This window comes from Rhinopithecus bieti, unplaced genomic scaffold (assembly GCF_001698545.2).
Source record: "Rhinopithecus bieti isolate Rb0 unplaced genomic scaffold, ASM169854v2 scaffold_40368, whole genome shotgun sequence".
In the NCBI taxonomy this organism is placed as follows: domain Eukaryota; kingdom Metazoa; phylum Chordata; class Mammalia; order Primates; family Cercopithecidae; genus Rhinopithecus; species Rhinopithecus bieti.
Window position 1 is genome coordinate 1,907,205 of NW_016817546.1, and position 24,080 is coordinate 1,931,284.

General features: G+C 45.4%; 1 protein-coding gene across 2 annotated transcripts in view; it reads right to left on the minus strand.

Moving 5' to 3' along the window:
• The window catches only part of CAMTA1 (calmodulin binding transcription activator 1), a 980,313-nt gene that overhangs the window by 37,712 nt on the left and 918,521 nt on the right, over positions 1–24,080 (minus strand). For both annotated transcript variants that reach the window (XM_017856059.1, XM_017856060.1), the window contains one exon: positions 891–1,042. In XM_017856059.1, coding sequence (XP_017711548.1) covers positions 891–1,042 — 152 coding nt within the window. The remainder of the gene's footprint in view (positions 1–890; positions 1,043–24,080) is intronic.

Sequence of the window (24,080 nt, forward strand, 5' to 3'; positions counted from 1 at the left end):
TTTTTTTTTTTTTTTTTTGAGACGGAGTCTTGCTCTGTCGCCCGGGCTGGAGTGCAGTGGCCGGATCTCAGCTCACTGCAAGCTCCACCTCCCGGGTTTACGCCATTCTCCTGCCTCAGCCTCCGGAGTAGCTGGGACTACAGGCGCCCACCACCTCGCCCAGCTAGTTTTTTGTATTTTAGTAGAGACGGGGTTTCACCGTGTTAGCCAGGATGGTCTCGATCTCCTGACCTCGTGATCCACCTGTCTCGGCCTCCCAAAGTGCTGGGATTACAGGCTTGAGCCACCGCGCCCGGCCAAGATAGGGTCTTATTCTATTGACCAGGTCGGAGTGCAGTGGAGTGATCATGGCTCACTGCAGCCTCAACTCCCAGGCTCAAGTGATCCTCCCACTTCAGCCTCCTGAATAGCTGGGACCACAGGGATGTACCACCACGCCTAACTTTTAAATTATTTTTTAGAGAGACAGGGTCTCAGTATGTTGCCCAGGCTGGTCTTGAATCCCTGGGCTCAAGCAATCCTCCCGTCTTGGCCTCCTAAAGTGCTAGGATTATAGGTGTGCACCACCACGCCCAGCTGATATCTATTTTCCAATTGGTTGCCCTTAACTCCCACTGCCCTGTAGTTCAGTAGTGAATTCTGAGATGAACAGACATAACTTAAGGATTAGGTGGGTAAACAACTGAGAAGCTCCACATTCCACGGCTTCTTCCATACTGCACAGATTGTAATGCTTAAAAGCACAGGTACTGTCAAGTACTCCCTCAGGCCTTCTGCCTGAATGCAGGGATAGCATCAGCATCAGAGAAGAGGCCTGTGATCCATCCACTGCCTCGCCAATCCATAAACATGAAGCGAAATGGGAGCTGAGCATCAGCGCCGCCTCGTACCTGTGCCTGGCTCCCTCCATTCCCGCTCCCGCTGCCGCCTCCACTGCTGCCGCCTCCGCTCGCCTGTTTGTGCTGCTGGGACCCCGTCATCTCAGCCATCCTCCTCTCCATCTGCTCCAGTCGTTCCAGGATGGACATCCTGAACTGGTTATCTAGGGCAGAGCAGGAGGAAGAGTAAGGTTGTGTTCTGGAAGAAAAGCAGTCAACATGTGGCCTTGCCCGCCTTGCGAGACCAGCATCCAAATGCTGTTCGTAACTTCACCAAAACAGAGAGGTCTCTGCAGGCCAGAGTTCCCCAGCACGATCATGAGTCTGTCAGCTCACACAGGATGGTGGCATCTTCAGCAGCCCAAAGTTCTCGGATAAAAGACCAGAAAACATCTTTTTGTCAGAGATCAAAAAGAGGTTCAGGTTCCTGTCCCCGGTTTCTTTGTCAAATTCCCCAATGGAAACCCTGACATGAGATCTGGTAGAGAGCCCTCTAGAGCGAGCAAAATAAATAAATACAATTTAAATTAAACTAGTAGAAGAAAGCAATCACGGCAAGAAAGGAAGGTATGTTAGACCAAATTAAAAAAAAAAAAAAAAAGGTAGTATCTCTTCTACCAAAACACTGAGTTTTTACAAAAAAAAATTTTTTTAATTTTATTTCCTGACCCAGGCTCTAGCCTTTATAATTTACTTCAGGAATAGCATTATTCAGTGCCTGAGAATGTTACACCCCTTTTTGTTTTGAGACAGTCTCACGTGGTTGCCCAGACTAGAGTGCAGTGGTGTGATCTAGGCTTACCCGCAACTTCCACTTCCCAGGCTCAAGCCATCCTCCCACCTCAGCCTCCCAAGCAGATGGAACCACAGGTGTGCACCACCATGCCCAGCTAATTTTTGTTTTAGCCCCTTTTTTTTTTTAGAGATGGAGTTTCACCATGTTGCCCAGGCGGTCTCAAACTCCTGGGCTCAAGGAATCAAAGTGCCGGGAGTACAGGCATGAACCACCATACCCAGCCACATTTGATGTCTTTTTTTTTTTTTTTTTGAGACAGAGTCTCCTGGTGCCGCCCAGGCTGGAGTACCAGTGGCGCAATCTCAGCTCACTGCAAGCCTCAGCCTCCCAAGTAGCTGGGATGACAGCCGCCTGCCACCACACCTAGCTAATTTTAGTATTTTTAGTAGAGACGGGGTTTCACTATGTTGGCCAGACTGGTCTTGAACTCCTGACCTCGGGATCTGCCCGACTTGGCCTCCCAAACTGCTGGGATTACAGGCGTGAGCCACTGCGCCCAGCCCCACATTTCTTTTAACACGTGTCTCATCAGAGACAAACATAAATAGGTACCTCAACTTCTACATCAGAGAAACAACAGGAATTACTGTTGGAGCTGGGATTGAAACTCAAAGAGAAAACATGTTGTGATTCTGTACCACTTTACCAAGATCAGAACACATCTCTCCACATTCCTGCATTTACACACACGTGTGTGTGCACACACAAGCATACACGTTAGAGTTGGGTCACCTATCCGTGTACATAAGAGGAGTTAAATCGATGTGAAAATCGATCTGCCCATACTCGCTTCATATATATATAATATATACATTATATATGTCATAATATAACATATCATATATAAAATATATGATCTATAATAATATATATGTTAAAATATATATAGAGAGAGAGAGAGACTTTTTTTGAGATGGAAGCTCACTCTGTTGCCTAGGCTGGAGTGCAGTGGCATGATCTCGGCTCACTGCAACCTCCGCCTCCTGGGTTCAAGCAATTATCCTAGCTCAGCCACCCGAGTAGCTGGGACTACAGGCACATGCCACCATGCCCAGGTACATTTTTTTGTATTTTTAGTAGAGACGGGGTTTCACCATGTTGGCCAGGCTGGTCGTGAACTCCTGACCTCAAGTAATCTGCCCACCTCAGCCTCCCAAACTGCTGGGATTACAGGCGTGAGACCCGGCGCCTGGCCACACTTCACAAATTTTAAGGAACACTGTGCCAGCTATTCAATAGCAAACAGGGGAGGTCTCTCCCTCCTTGAGCATAGGCAGACCTTGGTAAGTGAAGAAGGCAGCATAATGTGATAAGGAGGGATGGGGTGGGGACAGAGTTTAGACAAGTCAGGAAAGGTGACACTTCAAGTTTGATCAGTATGATGAGAAGGAGCCAAACATGTCCAGAACTGGGGCCTGGTAATAGCACATGCAAAGGCCCTGAGGCAGGGCATTCAGGGAGCAGAAGACTGCGTGGCTGGAGCACAGAGGTAGGGAGATTCCTACCCAGCATGGGTACGTGAAGCGTCAGAAGCCAGACAGTGAACAACTATGCAGAGCCCTGACTCTGCCATATAATAGTGCAGAGCCCTGGCTCTGCCATATAATAGCTGTGTAGTTTTGAACTTAGAACAAAACCTTTGATGCCTCAGTTTCCTCACCCCTTAAATGGGGACAGTAGTTATATCTACCTCAGAGGACTGTTAATCTATGTAAGTGCTCAGAACACGATAAATCCTAGGTTAGCGTGCTTGCCATCACCATCATCTTTAGACAAATGAAGTCAATGTCTGTAGAAGCTGACTGAACAGCTGTGACCACATATTTCTCCTCCAACTGTTGAGAACATAACTATTTTCAAAATACAGTCATCTGAATTATGCAAAGGGATAATCTGGAAAAGAAATATTTTATCACCACTCCTTACCATCCTGACTATAAATTCCAAGACTAGTGAGCAAAGCGTACGACGGTTCCATGTGAGAGAAAACAACAGGCACAGCTAGCACTCATAGAATGCTTCCTGCATGCCAGGCACCACTGTGTCACTGTGCAGATACTAACTCATTTACTCTTCACAACCATCACATGAGATAAGTATTGTTATTATCCTCCTTTTCCAGATGAGAAAACTGAGGCACATGGAGATAACCCATCTGTTTGGCCCCAGGGCTGGAAGTATAACCAGATATGCCAAGAAGAAGGAAGGGTGATAGGAAGAGAAGACACACAGGCATGAGGCAGTCTTACCAGAAGAAGACAATATTCTCACTCTCCAGAAAGCTTAGCTCTACTCAAAAGACAGTCAATACCCAGTCAGCAGTTCAGTCCTCACTTCAGATCAAACTAATTTTACTTTACTAAAACACAAAAGCAAGAGGAAGACTGCTTTTTAAGAATCTTGATATTATTTTCTGGCTGGGCACGGTGGCTCACGCCTGTAATCCCAGCACTTTCAGAGGCTGAGACAGATCACCTGAGGTCACGAGTTCAAGACCAGCCTGGCCAACATGGTGAAGCCCAGTCTCTACTAAAAATACAAAAAAGTTAACCAAGTGTGGTGGTACATGCCTGTAGTCCCAGCTACTCAGGAGGCTGATGCAGGAAAATCGCTTGAACTCAGGAGGTGGAGGTTACAGTGAGCAGAGATGGCACCACTACACTCTAGCCTGGATGATAGAGAGAGACTCTGTCTCAATAAAAAAAAAAAAAAAAAAAAGATTTCTCATATTATTTTCTAATAAACTACTTCCAGGAACAACAATGCAAGAAAGACACTTCCTCTTTTGAAGTGAAAAATAACGTCTTCCTTCCAATTGCACAACTATGGATGGACAGACACAGGCAAACTTGGAGGATCCCACCGCTAAGCGTCTCACTCAGTGGCAACTCCCTGCAGGGAAGTAACTGAATACACGCTGGGTGGGGTAACTTGCACACAGCCATTCTCATCCTGTGACCACCAGCAGAAAACACAAGATGATTACTGAGGTGGCGCTGGTGTCCTTACTCCAGATGCCATGCCTCTCCTTTAGAAACCTGAAATCTTGCAGATCACAGGTCTCTTCCATCTGAAGCCTAAGAAGTTGACTCTTCAGTTAGAGTCTAGTTCCAAGCAGCATGGCAGTTGCCCTATGCGGAATATTATAAACTCCCCTGCTTATTCCTAATGCTGCTAAGCCAGACGACCATTTGTCTCAGAACCTACTCGGGGATCCTCATGCATCCCATGGAAATGGCCTGACTGAATTTTAAACCTCCACAGCCACAGATCTGTGATTTCTTCTGCGAGTCTACAAATCTTGCATCTGGTGAACGAATTTTCAGTATCCATTTGACTTGTTCCGGAGCACTCTGGAACCACTCTGCAACTGAGTGGCCAAGATCAACATCCCATGGCAGACAAAGGGGCAGAAAAGCATCAAACGCGCTCTCTGAGCTGTGGTCAGCCTGGAGTGAGCCTGCCTGCTGCCCGTGGAGGTGGCTTAGTGCTGCAGTGTGCTGCAGTGCGGTCCCCGCATCAGCTGTCCCCTGCCCATCCCCCTGTCAAGCACAGACACTGCAGAAACAGACCTTCCCTGACATCACTGAGTCAGGCCCTGCCCACGGCATCTCCTGGTCAACCGCTCCAACAGTCACAATGACACCGTGTGTGCCACAGAGGTGACCAGCTTTTGTTCCCCAGCTGCATTCCCTGTTGCTATGCCGTGAGTGCATGATATTAAGCTGCTCTGAGAAGCACTTCATGAAAATACTCAGAAGCAATTATGTGCCTCTTAACAAAATCATATCATGCATAACGGCATCTCTGAGTCTCTCAATTCCAAAGGGGAAGGGAGTGATAATTAAAATAAAAAGCCAATCTCAAATGCAAATGACTGAGCTGGCATCCCAGGGAGTGAGGTCTGCTGCACTCTGCTGCCCAACTTCAGACAGACTTTCTCCTCACATGTCCTTTCCTCTGCACAGGGCCAGGGCCCAGCTCTTGGGGTTGTAAGGCTTAGATGGATAAAATGATGGTCTTTACATCTCCATACTAGCAAGCCAAAAGCAACACCTTTATGCTTGTTTTGGTTTTATAGCTTTATCAGGATAATTAAAACACTGTGAAATATTTGGCAAATCGAGAGCTGTGCATTGCGTTAACTGTATACTGTGTGTGATAACGGGATACAGGCAATACACTTACTTAGAAGCAAAGAAGAATTTCTGATCATTAGAGTAAAAAAGTACATTTGAAGAATTCACTTATTCATGCACAAATATTCACTGGAGCACCTACTATGTACCAGGCAGAAGGGAGGACCTAGAACAGTAGTGAAAATATCCTTGTCCTCTTTTGTTGACCAACAAATAATTTATGCAGCTCGAACAAACCTGGAGTTTTAAATTAACAAAAGGCGGAGAAGGGGGAGTAGGCATAATGCATAGATTTAGGGGGCTGATGAGTTTGGTCCTAGTTCTCACCCATGATGCTTCAAAGACAACAGGGTCAGCTTTGAGGGCTTCCAAGTGGATGTCCTTAGGACAGCCCGAGTGGAGCAACTGAACCCCGCCGTCGGGAGAAAATTCTGCACAGAAGAAAAGTTACAAGTGCAAGTTTCCATGGGCACATGAGGCTTAGAGGTGGCTCAAGGCCAGAGGAGGCTTCAGAGGTCCCAGCAAAGAAAGCCAGCTGCTCTAGCTCCACTTCCTGCCTGGTAGTTCCGAGATTTTTAGTTCTTATCCTGAAATATTAGGCTATATCCATGGCACCGGAAGAACAAGTTCCTGCTTCATCACAGAACAGACGCTCTATTATTTGCTGCGGCGAGTGAACTCCGGGCAAGGGTACGGAAAACAGGTGCACAGAGATGTGTTTCTAGTAACACAGGTTGGCCTCCTGTTGAAGACATGAGGATGACAGACGCATAATCCAGAGACAGACACAACCATCCTAAGCATTTTACCCAAGAAAATAAACATTTACATAATATTTCTACACATACATGCTTTGGTAAAAAACAGTATAAGGAGCCACCTACTTAGACCCTTCTAGGTATCAATACAAACTTCACAAAAGTTAGTTGCAATGATACCCTACCTTTAAGTGGGAAAAATGATAGAACTTCTGTGGTCACACAGAAGGCCACAAATAAATATATATAGTTTACATCCTGCGGGGTGCATAAGTGAATGTTAGACCCAGAACTGCACTGAGCTGTCAGCCACGTCCTCCCCAGCGAAACGACAAACTTTCTGAGGGCATGGAAGAGCAGGGCAGGATAGGAAAACGCAAAAGCAAAAAAAATCCTTTGACAGACAAGGAAGTATCAAATGACACAAAATAAAGTGTCAACCAGGCTGAGGTTCCCCAGCTCTTAACCCCCCTGGGTAAGTTCCATAACTCCTGGATCTAAAGACTCAGGCAAAGTGAGGTCTGAATAATGTCCTACTTCTGGTGCAGAACCTCTGGGTGTGAGTCTCAGCTTCCCTTCCAGTGGCAGAGTCTCCATGCATGACCCACCTGCCTGTTCCTTGCTAGAGGCCATGTGCTGTGAGTGTGTGTGTGTGATCCACCTGCCTGTTCCTGGCTGGAGGCCGTGTGCTGCCCTAGATGGGGGTTTCTGCTCATCCCAGTGACCATTCCTCTAGACCAGTGGTTCTCAAACTTGAGGAGGGCTTCTTAAGACAGACTGCTGAGCCCTGTTCCCAGAGTTTTGGTCCAGTGGGTCTGAGTGAGACCCAGAAGTTGCATTGCTAACAAGGTCCCAGGCAGGCAGTGCTGATGCTTCTGGTCTAGGGCCACATTTCAAGAACCGCTGCCCTAAGACCCTGGACTGTTTCCACAGTGAAAGAATGACTCCTTTCTCCTCCACCCAAGTGCCTGTTAAAGAATGACCCCAGAACCACCTGCTCAAACAGAAGCAGAGATTCCTACCCAGCATGGGTACGTGAAGCGTCACCTCATCTGAACCATGCCAGAGCCGTCCACAGTAGCTCTGTCGACAATTACTGGGTGCACATTTTCTTCTCAAGCACCCCACCAACTCAGATCAGGCAAAACTTGAAGACGATTTAAAACCCAGCCACCTGTGCTGCTGTCTGCAATGGATCAAGTACTCCTCTACCATTCCCATTGCACATCTTTATTACTTTGTCCTTTACTCAGCTGACAACATGGGCTGTCTTTCCAGGTGTCTGTCTCTGCCTCTCATGCTTCTCTAAAGCAGTCTATTTTCCTGAATGGTTCCAGGGAATGACGAAGGATACATTCACCTTCATGCAGTAGTTTCTTCCCGCTACCTTCCAGACATGCACGCGCACGTAAATCCCGGACAAAAAGTCAATCATTCTGATGGCTTTCGTAGCAGCCGTCTGGCTCGTGATTCATTCAAAGCTTCTCTTCGTGAACCTCTTCTCCCTGCACTCCTTTTTTGTGGAAGCAGCAGTTTTAGCCTGGGCAGCTCTGAGACAATTGCAAAGAACACTGGAGTAGAAAAAAGAGCCCCAGGTTTAATCCTGTCACTGTGTGACTTTGGAAAAATAATTCCCACTTTGCACCGCCATTTTCTCATCTGTAAAATGGGGATATTAATATGTATCTTCTTGTTTGTGAGGATGAAATAAACTAATAAATGCAATCTTTTTAAGGGATATGGCTCTCTTACGCCTGAGCTATTATTAGACTGGGCCTTCTGCCCAGCCCTATCTATGGGAATACTGTTAAAAAATTAAATTTTTTTGAGTAACTTTAGATTTACAATAAGTTGCAAAGATCGTAGAGTTCCCATATGCCCCTCACTCAGTTTCCTCTAACGTGGTATCTTATTGTAACCACGGGACATTTGTCAAAACTAAGAAACTAGTATTGGTATATTAGAGCTATTAACTAAATTAAAGACTTGAATCCGATTATAGCACTTTTTCCATGAACGTCTTTTTTCTGTTCTAGGATCTAACCCAGGATCCCACATTGTGTTTAGTTTTGAAGTCTCCTTAGTATCCTTGGATCTGTGACAGTTTCTCCATATTCCTTTACTTTTCAAGATTTTAACAGTTTCAGGCCGGGCGCGGTGGCTCACACCTGCAATCCCAGCACTTCGGGAGGCCGAGGCGGGTGGATCACCTGAAGTCAGGAGTTTGAGACTAGCCTGCCCAACATGGTGAAACCTGCCTCTACTAAAAACACAAAAATTAGCTGGGCGTGGTGTTGGGCACCTATAATCCCAGCTACTTGGGAGGTTGAGGCAGGAGAGTTGCTTGAACCCAGGAGGCAGAGGTTGCAGTGAGCCAAGATCACACCACTGAACTCCAGCCTGCCAGCCTGGGTGACAGAGTGAAACTCTGTCTCAAAAAAAAAAAAAAAAAAAAAAAGGTTTGAACAGTTTTGAAGAATACTGGTCATGTATTTTGTAGACATCCCTCAACTGAAGTTTGCCTGGTGTTTTCTAATCCTTAGACTGGGTTCTGGGTTTTTAGGAAGAGCATCAGAGGTGAGGCGCCCTGCTCATCACATACAATCAGAGGGTATAATGATGTCCTGGTGAGGTCAACCTCCATCACTTGGTTAAGGCAATGTTTGCCACATTTCTCTACTGTGAAGTTACAATTTTTCTCTTTCCATTCTTTGGAACTAAGTCACTAAGTCCAGTCCCAACAACAAGCAGGTAACTAAGTTCCACCTTGCAGATGGGGGAGTATCTACATGTATTATTTGGAGTTCTCTTGTAAGTAAGATTTGTCCTTATTTAACGTATTTAGTCAATCACTTATATATATCAGTATGGACTCCTGAACATTTATTCTAAACTTTGGGTCACAACCTGATACTGTTATTTATTTTGTTGCTCCGAGTGTTCGAGCTTTGTCCATCAGGAGCTCTTTCTGGCTGACCCTTGTGCCCCTCTGACGTGCCCTCATCCTTTTTTCTTCCTTTTAGCACTTCCTTCCTTTCTGGCATTACAAGATGCTCCAGATTCATCTTTCATTTCCCCTGTGCCAGCCCTAGAACGTCCATTTCTCTAAGGAGTGGAGCTTTGGTTCTTTTTATTGGAGAATGGTATTTAGAAACCAAGATCTGAGTGCTGAGTGTTCATTGCTATTTAGGTATCACTGCTTCCAGGCTTTCTCGATGAGCAGAGCTAAGAAATATATGTATGTATAATAATTCATGTATGTACACTTATCTATAGTTATTTCTGTATCAACCTGTATACACAATAATGTAAACATGAGTTCCCACTGATGTCTCTGTGTCTAATACAGCACTGCAGTGTTTATTAGAGCCTTCTGAGGGCATTTTTTTTTTTAGAGCTGGGGTCTTGCTATGTTGCCCAGACTGGTCCTGAACTCCTGACCTCAAGCTATCCTCCTGCCTGCCTCAGCCTTCCAAAGTGCTGCAATTACAGGCATGAGCCACCATGCCCAGCTGGCATTTTAAAAATAGATTAAACGATGATGAAAGTAACTGTGTGTTACCTAGCTATAATAAACTGATAGATGAAATGCTGAAAAGAAACCTTATTGACATATTAAACTAAAAAAAAAGAGACCTTCAGGTTTAATTCCTGTATCCCAAAAATATAAGCAGAGGGTATAGTATAATAGTATATTCATTTACATTATACATCAATTGCTAGTTTCCAACAATATTAGAAAGCATAAGTATAAATAGAAAGAGACTCATAATCCCAGAATAGCTTTGAGTATTACAACGATCGAGAAGAAGATGAAAAAACTCTTGCAACCAATAACTGGCCCAAGGGTCAAAGAATGGTCAGTTGGGGCTTCGGATTCCCTTTTGCTGGGTCGGCCCCATCCTACCCTCTCCATCAGGGCTGTTCCACAAAGTGTCACACAGCACAGTCAGGGGACATCTTTTCCTCTTTCTCTGACAGGGATTCCTAGCCTTCAAAGGGACTCACTTTAAAATATCCCAAATTAATATTCACTTAAATGTTTAAAATTCCTTTGCAATGTTTTAAAGACAGAGACAATTTCATGAAATCAGACACCCACAGTGTGTTCTAAGTTTAGAAGGGCTGGGATTTGCTGCTGTAAAAGTGGAGAATCCCGAGTGTCTGGGCGTCTGCTGTGAGTGAGAAAGTGTCTACGCCAGGAAACCAGCTCCTGGCCAGATTTCCCAGGCCCTCAGGCCCCAGCAGCACCTGCTGCTTCCTCTAGATTTTACACAACTCACTTTCAATCTTCAAACTTAATTAATTTTCCTGGTTGTACTAAGCAATACACTGTGCAGTGGTTCCTGATATTTTATCAGATAATTTAGTTTAAAACATTAAGTCCCTCCTCTGGCCAGGCGTGGTGGCTCACACTTGTAATCCCAACACTTTGGGAGGCTGAGGTGAGGTGGATCACCTGAGGTCGGGAGTTTAAGACCAGCCTGGCCAACATAGTGAAATGCCATCTCCACTAAAAATGCAAAAAATTAGCTGGGTTGGGGTGTATGTCTGTAATCGCAGCTACTCGGGAGGATGAGGCAGAAGAATCGCTTGAACCTGGGAGGTGGAGGCTGCAGTGAGCTAAGTTCTCACCACTGCACTTCTGCCTGGGCAATGGAGCGAGACTGTCTCAAAAAAATAAATAAATTAAAATAAAGTAAAATCAATCCCTCCTCCTGAACACACAAAATAAAATGTAAACTCTTTGTTGTGATACGGAATGGATTGTTCTTTAACAACTGTCCCAGACTACGTTTTTAGAGCTCTCTCATAACTCAATGTTCTCCAAAATTCCTGGTTCACGACCAGGAATTTTACTTACCTCTGGGCCTCTGCCAAGGCCCACCTTTCCCCTCATCTACCTGGTGAACTTCTTAACTCTTCCGAATGTGGCTCAGACATCACTCCAGTATTATTAATAATAATAATAGCAGCTACTGGACATCTACAGTAAGCCAGACAATTCTACATGGATTATGTCGAATCCTCAAAATGACTCTGAAGGAAAGATTTTCCCCTTCATTTTCAGATGAGGAAGCTGATGCTAAGAAAATCTGTTACTTACCCAAGAGCAACCACTTATAAGCATCAGGGCAGAGATTTGAACACAGACTGGACACCAGACCAATGTTCTTTCCGCTATGCCTGGTAAACCTTCCACATTTTGCCCTGGGTCCTAACAGTATTGAGCAAATGAAGGGATAGTTCTTTTCCTACCTGTCATTCCTGCTAGAGGCTAGAATGTGAGCTTTTTGAAAGCAGGGACCGTGTCTTGTATCCCTAGCACCATCCAGAGAGTGAGTGCGTGTGGAAAGGATTATTTTCTCATTTAAACTCCTGGAAGCCTATTTATTGATGAGGTCATCCAAACTCTGGGGCAAGAACCCTGAGCAGCCTCCGCTCCCCACAGTGCAGTCCAGGTGGCTCATACACCAATGAGCAGTTTTATCACCTGTCCAGGGGCAAGAGAGGATGGTCAAAATGATCCAAGCCCAGAAGAGCTGACTTGGAAAGCAAGTATGTCTGCCCGGCTGGCTGCGGTCTGCTTCCAACTCAGGGAAGGAAACCAGGCAGTTACGGTGAAGACTCTGGAAGCAAGGCTGGGAATGAGCTGACTTCACAGGCACACACTGGAACTTCCCAGCAGTGTCACTTTTCTATAGCCACAGAGTTTCGCATGAAAAATACCAATCCCTAACTTTGGCCTGGTGGCTCACGCCTGTAATCCCAGCACTTTGGGAGGCTGGGACGGGTGGATCACTTGAGGTCAGGAGTTCGAGACCAGCCTGGCCAATGCAGTGAACCCCGTCTCTACTAAAAATACAAAAATTAGCCGGGCATGTTGGTAGGTGCCTGTAGTTCCAGCCACTCAGGAGGCTGAGGCAGGAGGATTGCTTGAACCCGGGAAAGGGAGGTTGCAGTGAGCCGAGATCGCACCACTGAACTCCACTCTGGGCGACAGAGTGAGACTCTGCCTCAAAAACAAAACAAGCCGGGCACGGTGGCTCACGTCTGTAATCCCAGCACTTTGGGAGGCCAAGGCGGGTGGATCACGAGGTCAGGAGATCGAGACCATCCTGGCTAACCCGGTGAAACCCCGTCTCTACTAAAATGCAAAAAATTAGCCGGGCGTGGTGGTGGGCGCCTGTAGTCCCAGCTACTTGGGAGGCTGAGGCAGGAGAATGGCGTGAACCCAGGAGGCGGAGCTTGCAGTGAGCCGAGATCAGGCCACTGCACTCCAGCCTGGGTGACAGAGCGAGACTCCATCTCAAACAAACAAACAAACAAACAAAAAAAACACCCAACCCCTAACTTTGAGATGTTCCCCCTTTTCAAGAGAAAAATGGACTATTTGGAATACAAATGACTGGCAACCCCCCTCAATGAAAGGAGTGACTTTCGTTAGTTACCAAAATGTTTAACAAGTCAGCCAGGTTCAACTGTTGTATAACATGTGGTTTCAACTGGGTTAAACAAAAGAAACACCTTCTAGAACAGCCCCAGAAAGTGTCCATGAATATAAATGCCTGCACATCAGCTAATGAATAATATCAGCAAACACGAGAACTCGTTATTACAACTGCTGAACTGAGCCACCTTGGGTCCTGTTGCCAGAGGAGAAGAAAAAGTTTTGCCTTGGCAGGTAAGTGAATGAAGAAGCAATCGTCAAATACCATCTGCTATTTTAAAACACGTTATTTGTAGCTCAAGTGCACATGTGCTCCCCCGCTGCCATCCATCTCTCATTCCACTTACAGCCCTTGGCTGCCCCGGCAGGGAGAGCTGAGGAGGCAAAGGAGGCATGCCTGCAACTATTTCGGTAGAGCACTGTGAGCGCTGCTTAGGAAGTCTCCTAAATTTTTTAGGAAGCTCAGAAGGACAGGGAAAATGAAGTCACTTAATTCCCTCCCAGAATAAATGGGGCCACGAGAGTATATTAAGCTGCTCCTCCCTGGCAAGCCGTTTAAGATGTCCAAGTGCAGAGGGAAGGGTAAGGGCCGGGTGGAGATAAGGCACAAGCTGTACCACTCTGATTTTCCAAAGCAATGGCTAAATTTAGCCATAGAAAAAACTGCCATACTCCCCTTTTTAAAAACTCTCTGACTCTGTATACCGAAACACTAGAAATGGCAATGAGCAATGCTGCTTAGGTCTTCTTCTTGTGCGGTAATTCTGGATCCATATTTCTTCTTCCTGGTCTTTGTTTTACATTATCCCCATATTCAGTCTTGGACTCATTAAGAAAAATCATTCAGGATGCTGCCAAAACCACGGACCAACAGCGATTAGACAAAACGTTACAACAGCAGCAAAGCAAACTGACGATCATTTCTCATTTGAAATCTTTCAAGACTAGAGCTAAGGGTGTCTCAGGGTGAAAATCTCAAACCTATTCTCCAAGGAACATTCAGGCAGGCAGCCACATCACAACACAGTCTCGAGCACCGACGGCACCGCCGCCACACAGGAGCCAACTCTGCTGTCAGGGAAGTGACAAATCCAACTAAGACAAAGGTAGGAAAACTGCAGCTAATTAGCATGGAGTACTAAAGAGCTTTGGAACTCCGATACAGATTCTGCACCTACCTTTAACGAGTCTACAACAGAGGAGAACATCTTAAAGCCGGCAAACTTTGCAGAAAGCAACAAGTTTGGAGCACACTGCCTCAATAGTTTCAGCGCACAGTGAAAATCAGAAATATTATAAACAAGAATTGAGACACTCTAAAGTAAGACTAGTGAAAGGAATACAGAAGAATGGAGAAAGCATATTACTCCTAAGACTAATGAGGTCTTTAAAAAACAAAAAAAGTGCTGGCCAGGCTCATGCCTGTAATCCCCTCACTTTGGGAGGCCGAGGTAGGCAGATCACCTGAAGTCAGGAGTTCAAGATCGGCCTGAGAAACATGGGGAAATCTGTCTCTACTAAAAATACAAAAATTTGCCGGGCATGGTAGCATGTGCCCGTATTCTCAGCTACTCGGGAGGCTGAGGCAGGAGAATCGCCTGAACCTGGGGGGCAGAAGCTGCAGTGAGCTGAGATGGCACCACTGCACTCCAGCCTGGGTGACGGAGCAAGACCCTGTCTCAAAAAAAAAAAAAAAAAAGTGCTGTAATGAGACCTGGAGATGAACAATGAAGGATCTAACCTGGACATGAAGGTGTGATTTCAATGGGTTATATAAAGGAAAACGAAAAATGAAAATCCTAACACTTGAGAAGGGAAATTGCAAAGACAGAAATGACAAAGTGCACAGGAACTGTCAGGAGGCATGGATGCAATAACTAAGCACCTGCGGATTGTTCGGTGGCGCCCAGCACGATCAAAACACCACCTGAAATCCTTGGGGAAGAACCACGGAGACTCCGGCCAGAACACACTCATTCCACAGATGTTTACGGAATGCCCACTGCTGGCTAGGACTGTGCCAAGGCTCCAGGGAACTAAGGGTGAACAAGACAACTCAAGTTGTGAGCCACCGGGACTACAAAAACCTAGCACGATATGAGCCTTTGTCTCCAGAAACTCAGTCTCATACACGTGAACGTAAAGAGAAACTGTGGGCCGGGCGCGGTGGCTCAAGCCTGTAATCCCAGCACTTTGGGAGGCCGAGACGGGCGGATCACGAGGTCAGGAGATCGAGACCATCCTGGCTAACACAGTGAAACCCCGTCCCTACTAAAATACAAAACTAGCCGGGCGAGGTGGCGGGTGCCTGTAGTCCCAGCTACTCGGGAGGCTGAGGCAGGAGAATGGCGTAAACCCGGGAGGCGGAGCTTGCAGTGAGCTGAGATCCGGTCACTGCACTCCAGACCGGGTGACAGAGCAAGACTCCACCTACGTTCATCCCAGTTCACTGCTACATTCCTGAGGCCTAGCAGAGTTCCTGGTGCACAGTAGGCCCCCTTTACTGACTAAATGATTTAATCTCAACTGTCTGAAATATGCAATGTGAACTTCAAGAAGGGCAAGGTACAGAATAATATGTAGAACAAATATTTGTGTCCATGAGTCATTTCTATGATGGGCTTTGTTTTTCAGCCAAGCTATTAAAAGCAGCTCCTTCAGGGCCACCTTTTAGCTAATATGAATATATCAGTTTTTATTTTTATTTTTAGACAGGGTATCACTTTGTTGCTCAGGCTAGAGGGCAGTGGTGCAAACATGGCTCACCACAGCCTCTACCTCCTGGGCTCAAGAAATCCTCCTGCCTTAGCCTCCTAAGTAGCTGGGACCACAGGCATGCACCACCACGCCTGGCGAATTTTTTGTATTTTTGGTAGAGGGAGGGTTTCACTATGTTGCCTATAGTGAGCTCCTGGGCTCAAGTGATCCTCTTGCCTCAGCCTCCCTAAGTGCTGAGATTACAGGTGTGAGCCACTATGCCTGGCCTCAATTTTTTTTTTTTACATGGACATAAATTGTACGTATTTAATGCATACAATCTGATGTTCTGAAGTACATGCACGTTGTGGAAAGATTAAATCTAGCTAATTAACAAATGCACTACATAGTAATGTACTATGTACAAATGTACTATGGAGTACATTTGTTCATTAAACAATGACATAGCTATCACTTTTGTGGTGAGGGCATTTAACGTCTACCCTCTTCGCAATGTTCAAGAATATATCATGATGAACTCGAGTCACCAGGCTGTACAATAATCTCTTGAGCTGATTCCTCCTGTCTAACCGTAAATACACATTCTCTGATGAATATTTCCCCGACATCTCCATTCCCAGCCTCTGGTAATGACTATTCTATTGTCCACCGCCATGAGATCAACTTTTTTAGACTCTGCCTAGGAGTGAGATCATGTGGCATTTCTTTCTGTGCCTGGCTTATTTCACTTCACAGAATGCTGTCCATTATTGAGTTCTGATACTGGCAATGGCAGGATTTCATTCTGTTTTATGGCTGAATAGTACTCCACTGTAGACACAGACTACATTTTCCTTACACATCCATCCACGGATGGACACTCAGGGTGCTACCGTATCCTGGCTATCGTCAACAGTGTTGCAATAAACATGGGAGTGCAGATCTCTCTCCGGCATCCTACTTTCATTTCCTTTGGCTATGTACCCAGTGGTGGGATTGCTGGATCCTCACTAGTTGTGTCAAACGCATTCTCCACACGTTATTTAGGACTGCCATTGGCAAGGCTTGGCTCTCAGAACTAATTGTAGGGGGACCATCTGCACAAATGGTCCTAACTGTCTTGCTAACTTGTGAGAGTTAAAGCCCAAGATGTTTCAAAATATGTATTTTCTAAACACTGGATTCTACATAGACTTCTGCTCCAAAACTCGTAAGTTGATTAATTATAATATTTTTCATAGTGCTATAAAATCTGGAAAACATATAGGTAAACAAGTCCTTCCCAACTTAGTAGAAAGAAATGTATATATTTTAAAATAAATAGCTGTATTCTGGATAAAATATCTGTCCAATATTTTACTTTATTATTAGGGGCTAATAAAATAGGTCCTAATAGATAAAAGGATTTAAGAATATTAGCTGGGCACAGTGTCTCGTGCCTGAAATTCCAGCACTTTGAGGCTGAGGCAGCAGGATCACTTGACAAACTCAGGAGTTGGAGACCAGCCTAGGCAGCATAGTAAGACCCTGTCTCAACAAAACATAAAAAAATTAGCTGGGCATGGTGGCATGTGCCTGTAGACCCAGCTCCTCTGAAGGTTGAGATGGGGGGATCACGTGAGCCCAGAAGGTGGAGGCTACAGTGAGCTTCCATCATGCTGCTGCACTCCAGCCCAGGCAACAGAGTGAGACCTTGTTTCAAAAACAAAATAAAACAAAGCAAAACAATTTTATAATTCATCATGGACCCTTCTGATAAATAGATGTCTTTTTAAAAAGTCAATATACCACGTAAATATTTTATTCAGAAACAAACTATTTCCCCAAGGAAAGCACAGGGTTTTAGAAAATATTTAGTCCTCAAGCTTCTTTCGAAGAGTGTCATGATGTCTGTGAGGATTCTTTCACGCCTCGGCTCCATATGCCACATCAGAATACATCAAGGACTGCTCGCCCATGCTGGCATGGCACTCAGTGCCTGTGAGTATCCCTTGGCACCCTACCCCTAGACCAGAATCATCCTTCCATTTCTGCAAATTTGAAATCAGTGAGGCCTGAACAAATACATGAATTACTGAGGCCAGCAATTAAGCATCCCTTGGATTAGGGAGAAAAGCAAAACACTTAAGTGTGCTTTCTGTGAGAGGGGGATGTGGTTGGCACAGTGGCTACACCAATAATCCCAGCACTTTGGGAGGCTGAGGCGGGAGGATCACTTGAGCCCAGGAGTTCAAGGCTGCAGTGAGCCATGATTGTGCCACTGCATTCCAGTCTGGCCCAGAGAGAGAGGCCGTGCCTCAAAATAAATAAATGAATTTTTTAAAAAAAGTATGTGGCTGTGGGATGCAGCTTGACTGCATCCAGTTTCAGGGGCTACGCAATTTGCAGACCCTTACAGAAACCCCCCAAGTGGTTAAGGGAGCAGTTAAATAATGGAACAAAACGTTAATAGCCAACTCCGGTGGCACTGTGCACCGTTTCTCAGAATCCTCTCTCTTGAATCCCTAATACCTCCAGACGCTTCTTAGTCTGTTCTCTGCTCTTCCCTGTTTTTCCTGATTTTCCTTCCCTGTCCCAGCCCATTCCCCCTGAGCCTCTTTATTTCCCTCCCTGCTCTCACTTAACTGGTAACAATCCTGTGTGAGGTGGCTAACAAAAATACTTGTGATTAACAGCAGATTAGGCAAAGTCAGGACTCATGATTTTAGAGACAAGAATAAAAGCAAGCTCCGGTAAAACTGTTTCACAGAAAACACAGACTAAAGTCTCTAAAATAGTGAAATGTGAGTCCCAAGTTGGGCTGAATGTAGCAAACAAAGCAAAAAGGGGGGCAGTGAGTTTCAAGATCACACTACGTCAGTTGCTTTGGATAGCATGACTTTCCTCGGTACTAAGATCTGAAATAAATTTCTCCCATAGGTCCTAATAAGAAGGATGCTGTGGGCCAAACGTGGTGGCTCACACCTGTCATCCCAGCACTTTGGGAGGCCGAGGCGGGCAGATCACCTGAGGTCAGGAGTTTGAGACCAGCCTGATCAACATGGCGAAACTCCAGCTCTGCTAAAAATACAAAAATTAGCCAGGTGTGGTGACATGCACCTGGAGTCCCAGCTACTCGGGAGGCTGAGGCAGGAGAATCACCTGAACCCGGGAGGCGGAGGCTTGCAGGGAGTCGAGATTGTGCCCAATGCCAGAGCCTGTACGACAAGGCAAGACTGTCTTCAAAAAGAAAGGATGCTGTGATTTCATAGATTTCAACATCCTTGTGACAAAGGGACTACTAGGTTTCAAGTGACTGTTTATTACTGTTTGGTATTAAAGACCACCAAAGCACCATTTCATCAAAGCAATTCAGCAAAGGTTCAATGTAGGTCCAACTTCACAGCTCTCTGATGAATTGGTTTAAGGGTAGACCATTCAGAGGAATACATGCTGATTTCTAAATCTGACCATAGATGAGTTGGATGTTTTAAATTTCTTTAAGGAAAAGCTTTCTATAGTTCGTTGGTTTTAAGTTGCATACGACTAAATCACTCTCAACATTCTCTTCTGCAGGTCAGTGGGCCTTCACTTTTAAAGAAGTCTCCTTACTGCAATGAAATAACATGTTATTTTCTTCTGTTTTCAGAAATGAATGTATCTGGAGTTTGACTAAAAGTCGGTGTTCTGCATAGATAATATCTTTCCACAATTCTTGGTGGAAACAGAGCAGCTGCCAATTTTAAAATCTGTTCAACCATAAACACAATAATCAAGAAACCACTCAGCCCCTGTTCATAACTTGGCCTCTTCAGTGTAGACCCAAGTGACTGCAGTGCTCACCGGCAATATCCCCTATGCTGATATGAAATATACAGATGAGAGAAATTTAAGAGAAAGTGAACTTCCCTTGCTAGAAAAGAGCCTTTAACAACAATTCTTATGCTTTTTGTTCAGGGGCTCTTTGACAATGATAAAGACTGTGAATCCTCTCCTAGAAACACACGTACATACAATATCTTGCATTCAATTTCTGAGGGCTCTGAGAACCATGCCACAGCCTCAGAACTGTTTTGTGAGGATGGTCTATCTACTGAAGCATTTCCCAGGTTGCATTCCATGGAACATTTCCCATCAGCTATTGATCAGCAAACACAAAATGTTTTATCAAAGATGTTTTGGAAATACTAGGTGAAACACAAACACATTTACACTTCATTAAGGGAAGACTTTTCTGAACCCGAATATGCTAAGACACGCTATACATTGATAATCACCAATAGTAGATGTGTTTCCTAAACTTATGTGAACCTTTTTGTGGGGTGAAGGGCAGTTCTTATAAGCATTTCCTGAAACTAACATTCCTACGGAAGAGTTTGGGAAGGAAACTAGCCCTAAGGATACCTTTTTGATATAGACAGTCTCTGAGTTAGGAAAGTCTCGGTCCACACTCTTCCTCTTCCTCTTTTTCTCATCAGGCTCAGGTGCTACTCCAGCCTAGCGCAGACTCCAATAAAACTATGTGGATGTATGGTGCATGCCACCCAGAGATCAGTGTGGGAGATGGTTTGACCCAACGTCTCCCCACTACCATTACCTCTCTCCCATCTCAGGAGACTCCCTCGCTCACCGTGTGTGGTCAGTCAATTCCACTTCAGACAACCTCTGACAGACAGAATCACTTCCGGAGTCTCGCTCTGTCGCCCAGGCTGGAGTGCAGTGGCCGGATCTCAGCTCACTGCAAGCTCTACCTCCCGGGTTTACGCCATTCTCCTGCCTCAGCCTCCCGAGTAGCTGGGACTACAGGCGCCCGCCACCTCGCCCGGCTAAGTTTTTTTTTTTTTTTAGTAGAGACGGGGTTTCACCGGGTTAGCCAAGATGGTCTCGATCTCCTGACCCCGTGATCCGCCCATCTCGGCCTCCCAAAGTGCTGGGATTACAGGCTTGAGCCACCGTGCCCGGCCTACAGAATCACTTCTTTAACCCACCCTCTCCTGATACGGTTTGGCTGAGTTTCCACCCAAATCTCATCTTGAACGGTAGCTTCCATAATCCCCATGAGTCATGGGCAGGACCCAGTCGGAGGTAACTGAATCATAAGGGTGGATTTTTCCCATGCTGTTCTCGTGATAGTGAATAAGACTCATGAGATCCGATGGTTTCATAAAGGGGAGTTCTGCACACATCCTCTCGCCTGCTGCCATGTAAGACATGCCTTTGCTCCTCCTTCACTTTCTGCCATGATTATGAGGCCACCCCAGCCATGTGGAACTGAGTTCATTAAATCCCATTTTCTCTATAAATTACCCAGTCTCGGGTATTTCTTCATAGTGGTATGAAAATGGACTATCCTTGTTTTAATTATCTGAGGCACCTCAGAAAGATTTCTCTCAGTCTCTTTCTTTGTTCCATTTGGGATAAAAAGTAAGATTGAACTGGGTCTGGTGGCTCAGGCCTGTAATCCTAGCACTTGGGGAGGTGAGGCAGGTGGACTGCTCAGGAGTTCAAGACCAGCCTGGGCATCATATGAAACCCTGTCTCTACAAAAAGTCCAAAAACTAGCCGGGCACAGCGATGCACACTTGTAGTCCCTGCTACTTGGGGGGCTGAGGTAGGAGGATCACTTGAGCCTGGGCAGTGGGAGTTGCAGTGAGCTGAGATCGCGCCACTGCACTTCCGCCTGGGTGTCAGAGTCAGACCCTATCTCAAAAAATAATAATAATAATAATTACAGTGAATAATGCTGGAGTTAGGTTATCAATAAATTTACTACTAACTTTATCCAACTTTATTGAGTTCTACCCTGTGAATTAAGAATCTTCACCAAAACTGTTTCCATTTACCAAAGTTATTTTATATATTTCCTTATTTAAGCAGCATCACGTAATACATAAATGTGAGGTTCACTCTTTCACTTGTTTTGCAACACATACTCGTATGTTATTTATTGACAGACTGTATAGATTATGCAGTTCTATGTTTTATAGTACGTATATATGCGTGCACACACATTATTTTAATTATTTTTCTCCTGCAAATGCAGAGTATCTATAGTGGGTCCCACAAGGTTTTTGTTCTCAGGCTAGCCTGGGAACCTACCTGCCATTTATTGCACTGTTTTCCTGGGAAATGTTATTCAACTGATTTAAAAGCTTTCAGAATCATCAGTTTTTGGCTAAGTACTTCCTATTTTTTACATTAGATAAAACATCTTACACACACACACACGCCAGAGGCATTGGTTCTGGCTAGAGTGACATCGTTTCTTTCACTAGAAAAGAGGATATTTAAATACATTCTGTGGTGATTAATCCAAACCACAGTGTATAATACTAAGGAATTGAACTATACTTTCTGGAAATGATCCTAGGAAATTGTTAGTCAATATCCATTTAAAGATTCACTAAAAGGTGATGGGTTCTGGTTCCTCTTTCTCATTTTAAATGGGACCATGAGAATAAAAGCAAGGAAGAAAGCCCTATAGTGAGTTTCTGTGGCTTCAGGATGGTGTTTTCTTTAGGACTATGATGATCAAGTGTGAAGCCCAAAACCTATCAGTTCCTTCACAGTCGGCACTCCTAGCATCCCTTCCTTCTTCCCTGATCAGGGCACCTTGCTTCTTCCTTGGGGAGTGCAATGGACTGAATGTTTATGTCTTCCTAAAATTCCTGTGTTAAAATCCCAACTCCCAATGTGACGGTATTAGGAAGTGGGGCCTCTGGAAGGTGATTAGGTCTTGAGAGTACAGCCCTCATGAATGGGATTAAATATGGGTGCCCTTATAAAAGGGACCCCAGAGAGCAACTTGCCCTCTTTCCACCTTGTAAGGATACAGCAAGAAGCTGGCAGTCTACAAACCCAGAAGTGACCCTCACACCATGCTGGCACTTGGACTTTCAGCCTCTAGAACTATGAGAAATAAATTTCTGTTGTTTACAGGACACCTGTCCACGGTACTTTGTTAGAGCAGCCTGAACTAAGGAACTGCACCTGGTTTAGGTGGCACAGAGCCCAATTCTTGGCTGCAGGGGTGTATGAGCCAGACCTTATGAATGAGAGGACCATGTCCCCTTATTCAAGAGATTAGACACGTGACTCAAAATGGGCCAATAAGAGATGAAACATTTCCTGGAACCACAGGGAAAGAAGAGCTGTCTTTCTGGAGACATCTGGTAATCTGGCAGACAATAAGCCTGGAGCTCAGAGTGGGCCATCTTGCTGCCATACTGAGGACCCTTCCCTGCTTGAGAATAAAATTAACATAGAGAAGGAGAGTGGGGTGGGGGCAGTGGGGGAGGCCTAATGACATCATTCAGCATCTACAGCCAGTTCTATCTGAAGACAACACTAATTCTGGACTTCATAAGAGTCAATAAATTCCTTTTTTGTTTTTTTTTTTTTGAGACTGGGTCTTGCTCTGTCACCCAGGCTGGAGGGCAGTGGTGTAATCGTGGCTCACCGCAGCCTCAAACTCCTGGGCTCAAGCAATCCTCCTGCTTCAGCCTCCCGAGTAGCTGGGACTATAGGCGTGTGCCACTGTGTCCAGCTATTTGTTTTAAATTTTTTTTAAAGATGAGGTCTTGCCATGTTGCTTAGGCTAGTCTCAGACTCCTGGCCTCAAGAGATCCTCCTGCCTTGACCTCCCAAAGTGCTGGGATTACAGGTGTAAGTCACCACACTTGGCCAAGTTTCCTTTTTGATATAAGCCAGTCTGAGGTGGAGCTCTGTCACGTGCAGCTGGAAGAGCTGGAAGAGGCTAAAGTTGATCTATTGGCTGGGTGCGGGGGCTCACACCTGTAATCCCAGCACTTTGGGAAGCTGAGGCAGATGGCTAACTTGAGGCCAGGAGTTCCAGACCAGCCTGGCCAACGAGGGGAAATCCATCTATACCAAAAAATACAAAAATTAGCTGGGTGTCGTGGTGCATGCCTGTAATCCCAGCTACCTGGGAGGCTGAGGCACCAGAATAGCTTGAATCTGGGAGGCAGAGGTTACAGTGAGCCAAGATGGTGCCAGTGCACTCCAGTCTGGGTGACACAGTAAGACACTGTCTGAAAAAAAAAAAAAAAAAAAAAAAAAGTAGGCCAGGCACAGTGGCTCACTCCTGTAATCCCAGCACTTTGGGAGGCCAAGGCGGGCGGATCGTGAGGTCAGGAGATCGAGACCATCCTGGCTAACACAGTGAAATCATGTCTCTACTAATAATACAAAAAAATTATCCGGGCATGGTGGCAGGTGCCTGTAGTCCCAGCTACTCAGAAGGCTGAGGCAGGAGAATGGTGTGAACCCGGGCAGAGCTTGCAGTGAGCCGAGATGGCGTCACCGCACTCCAGCCTGGGCGACAGAGCGAGACTCTGTCTCAAAAAAAAAAAAAAAAAAAAA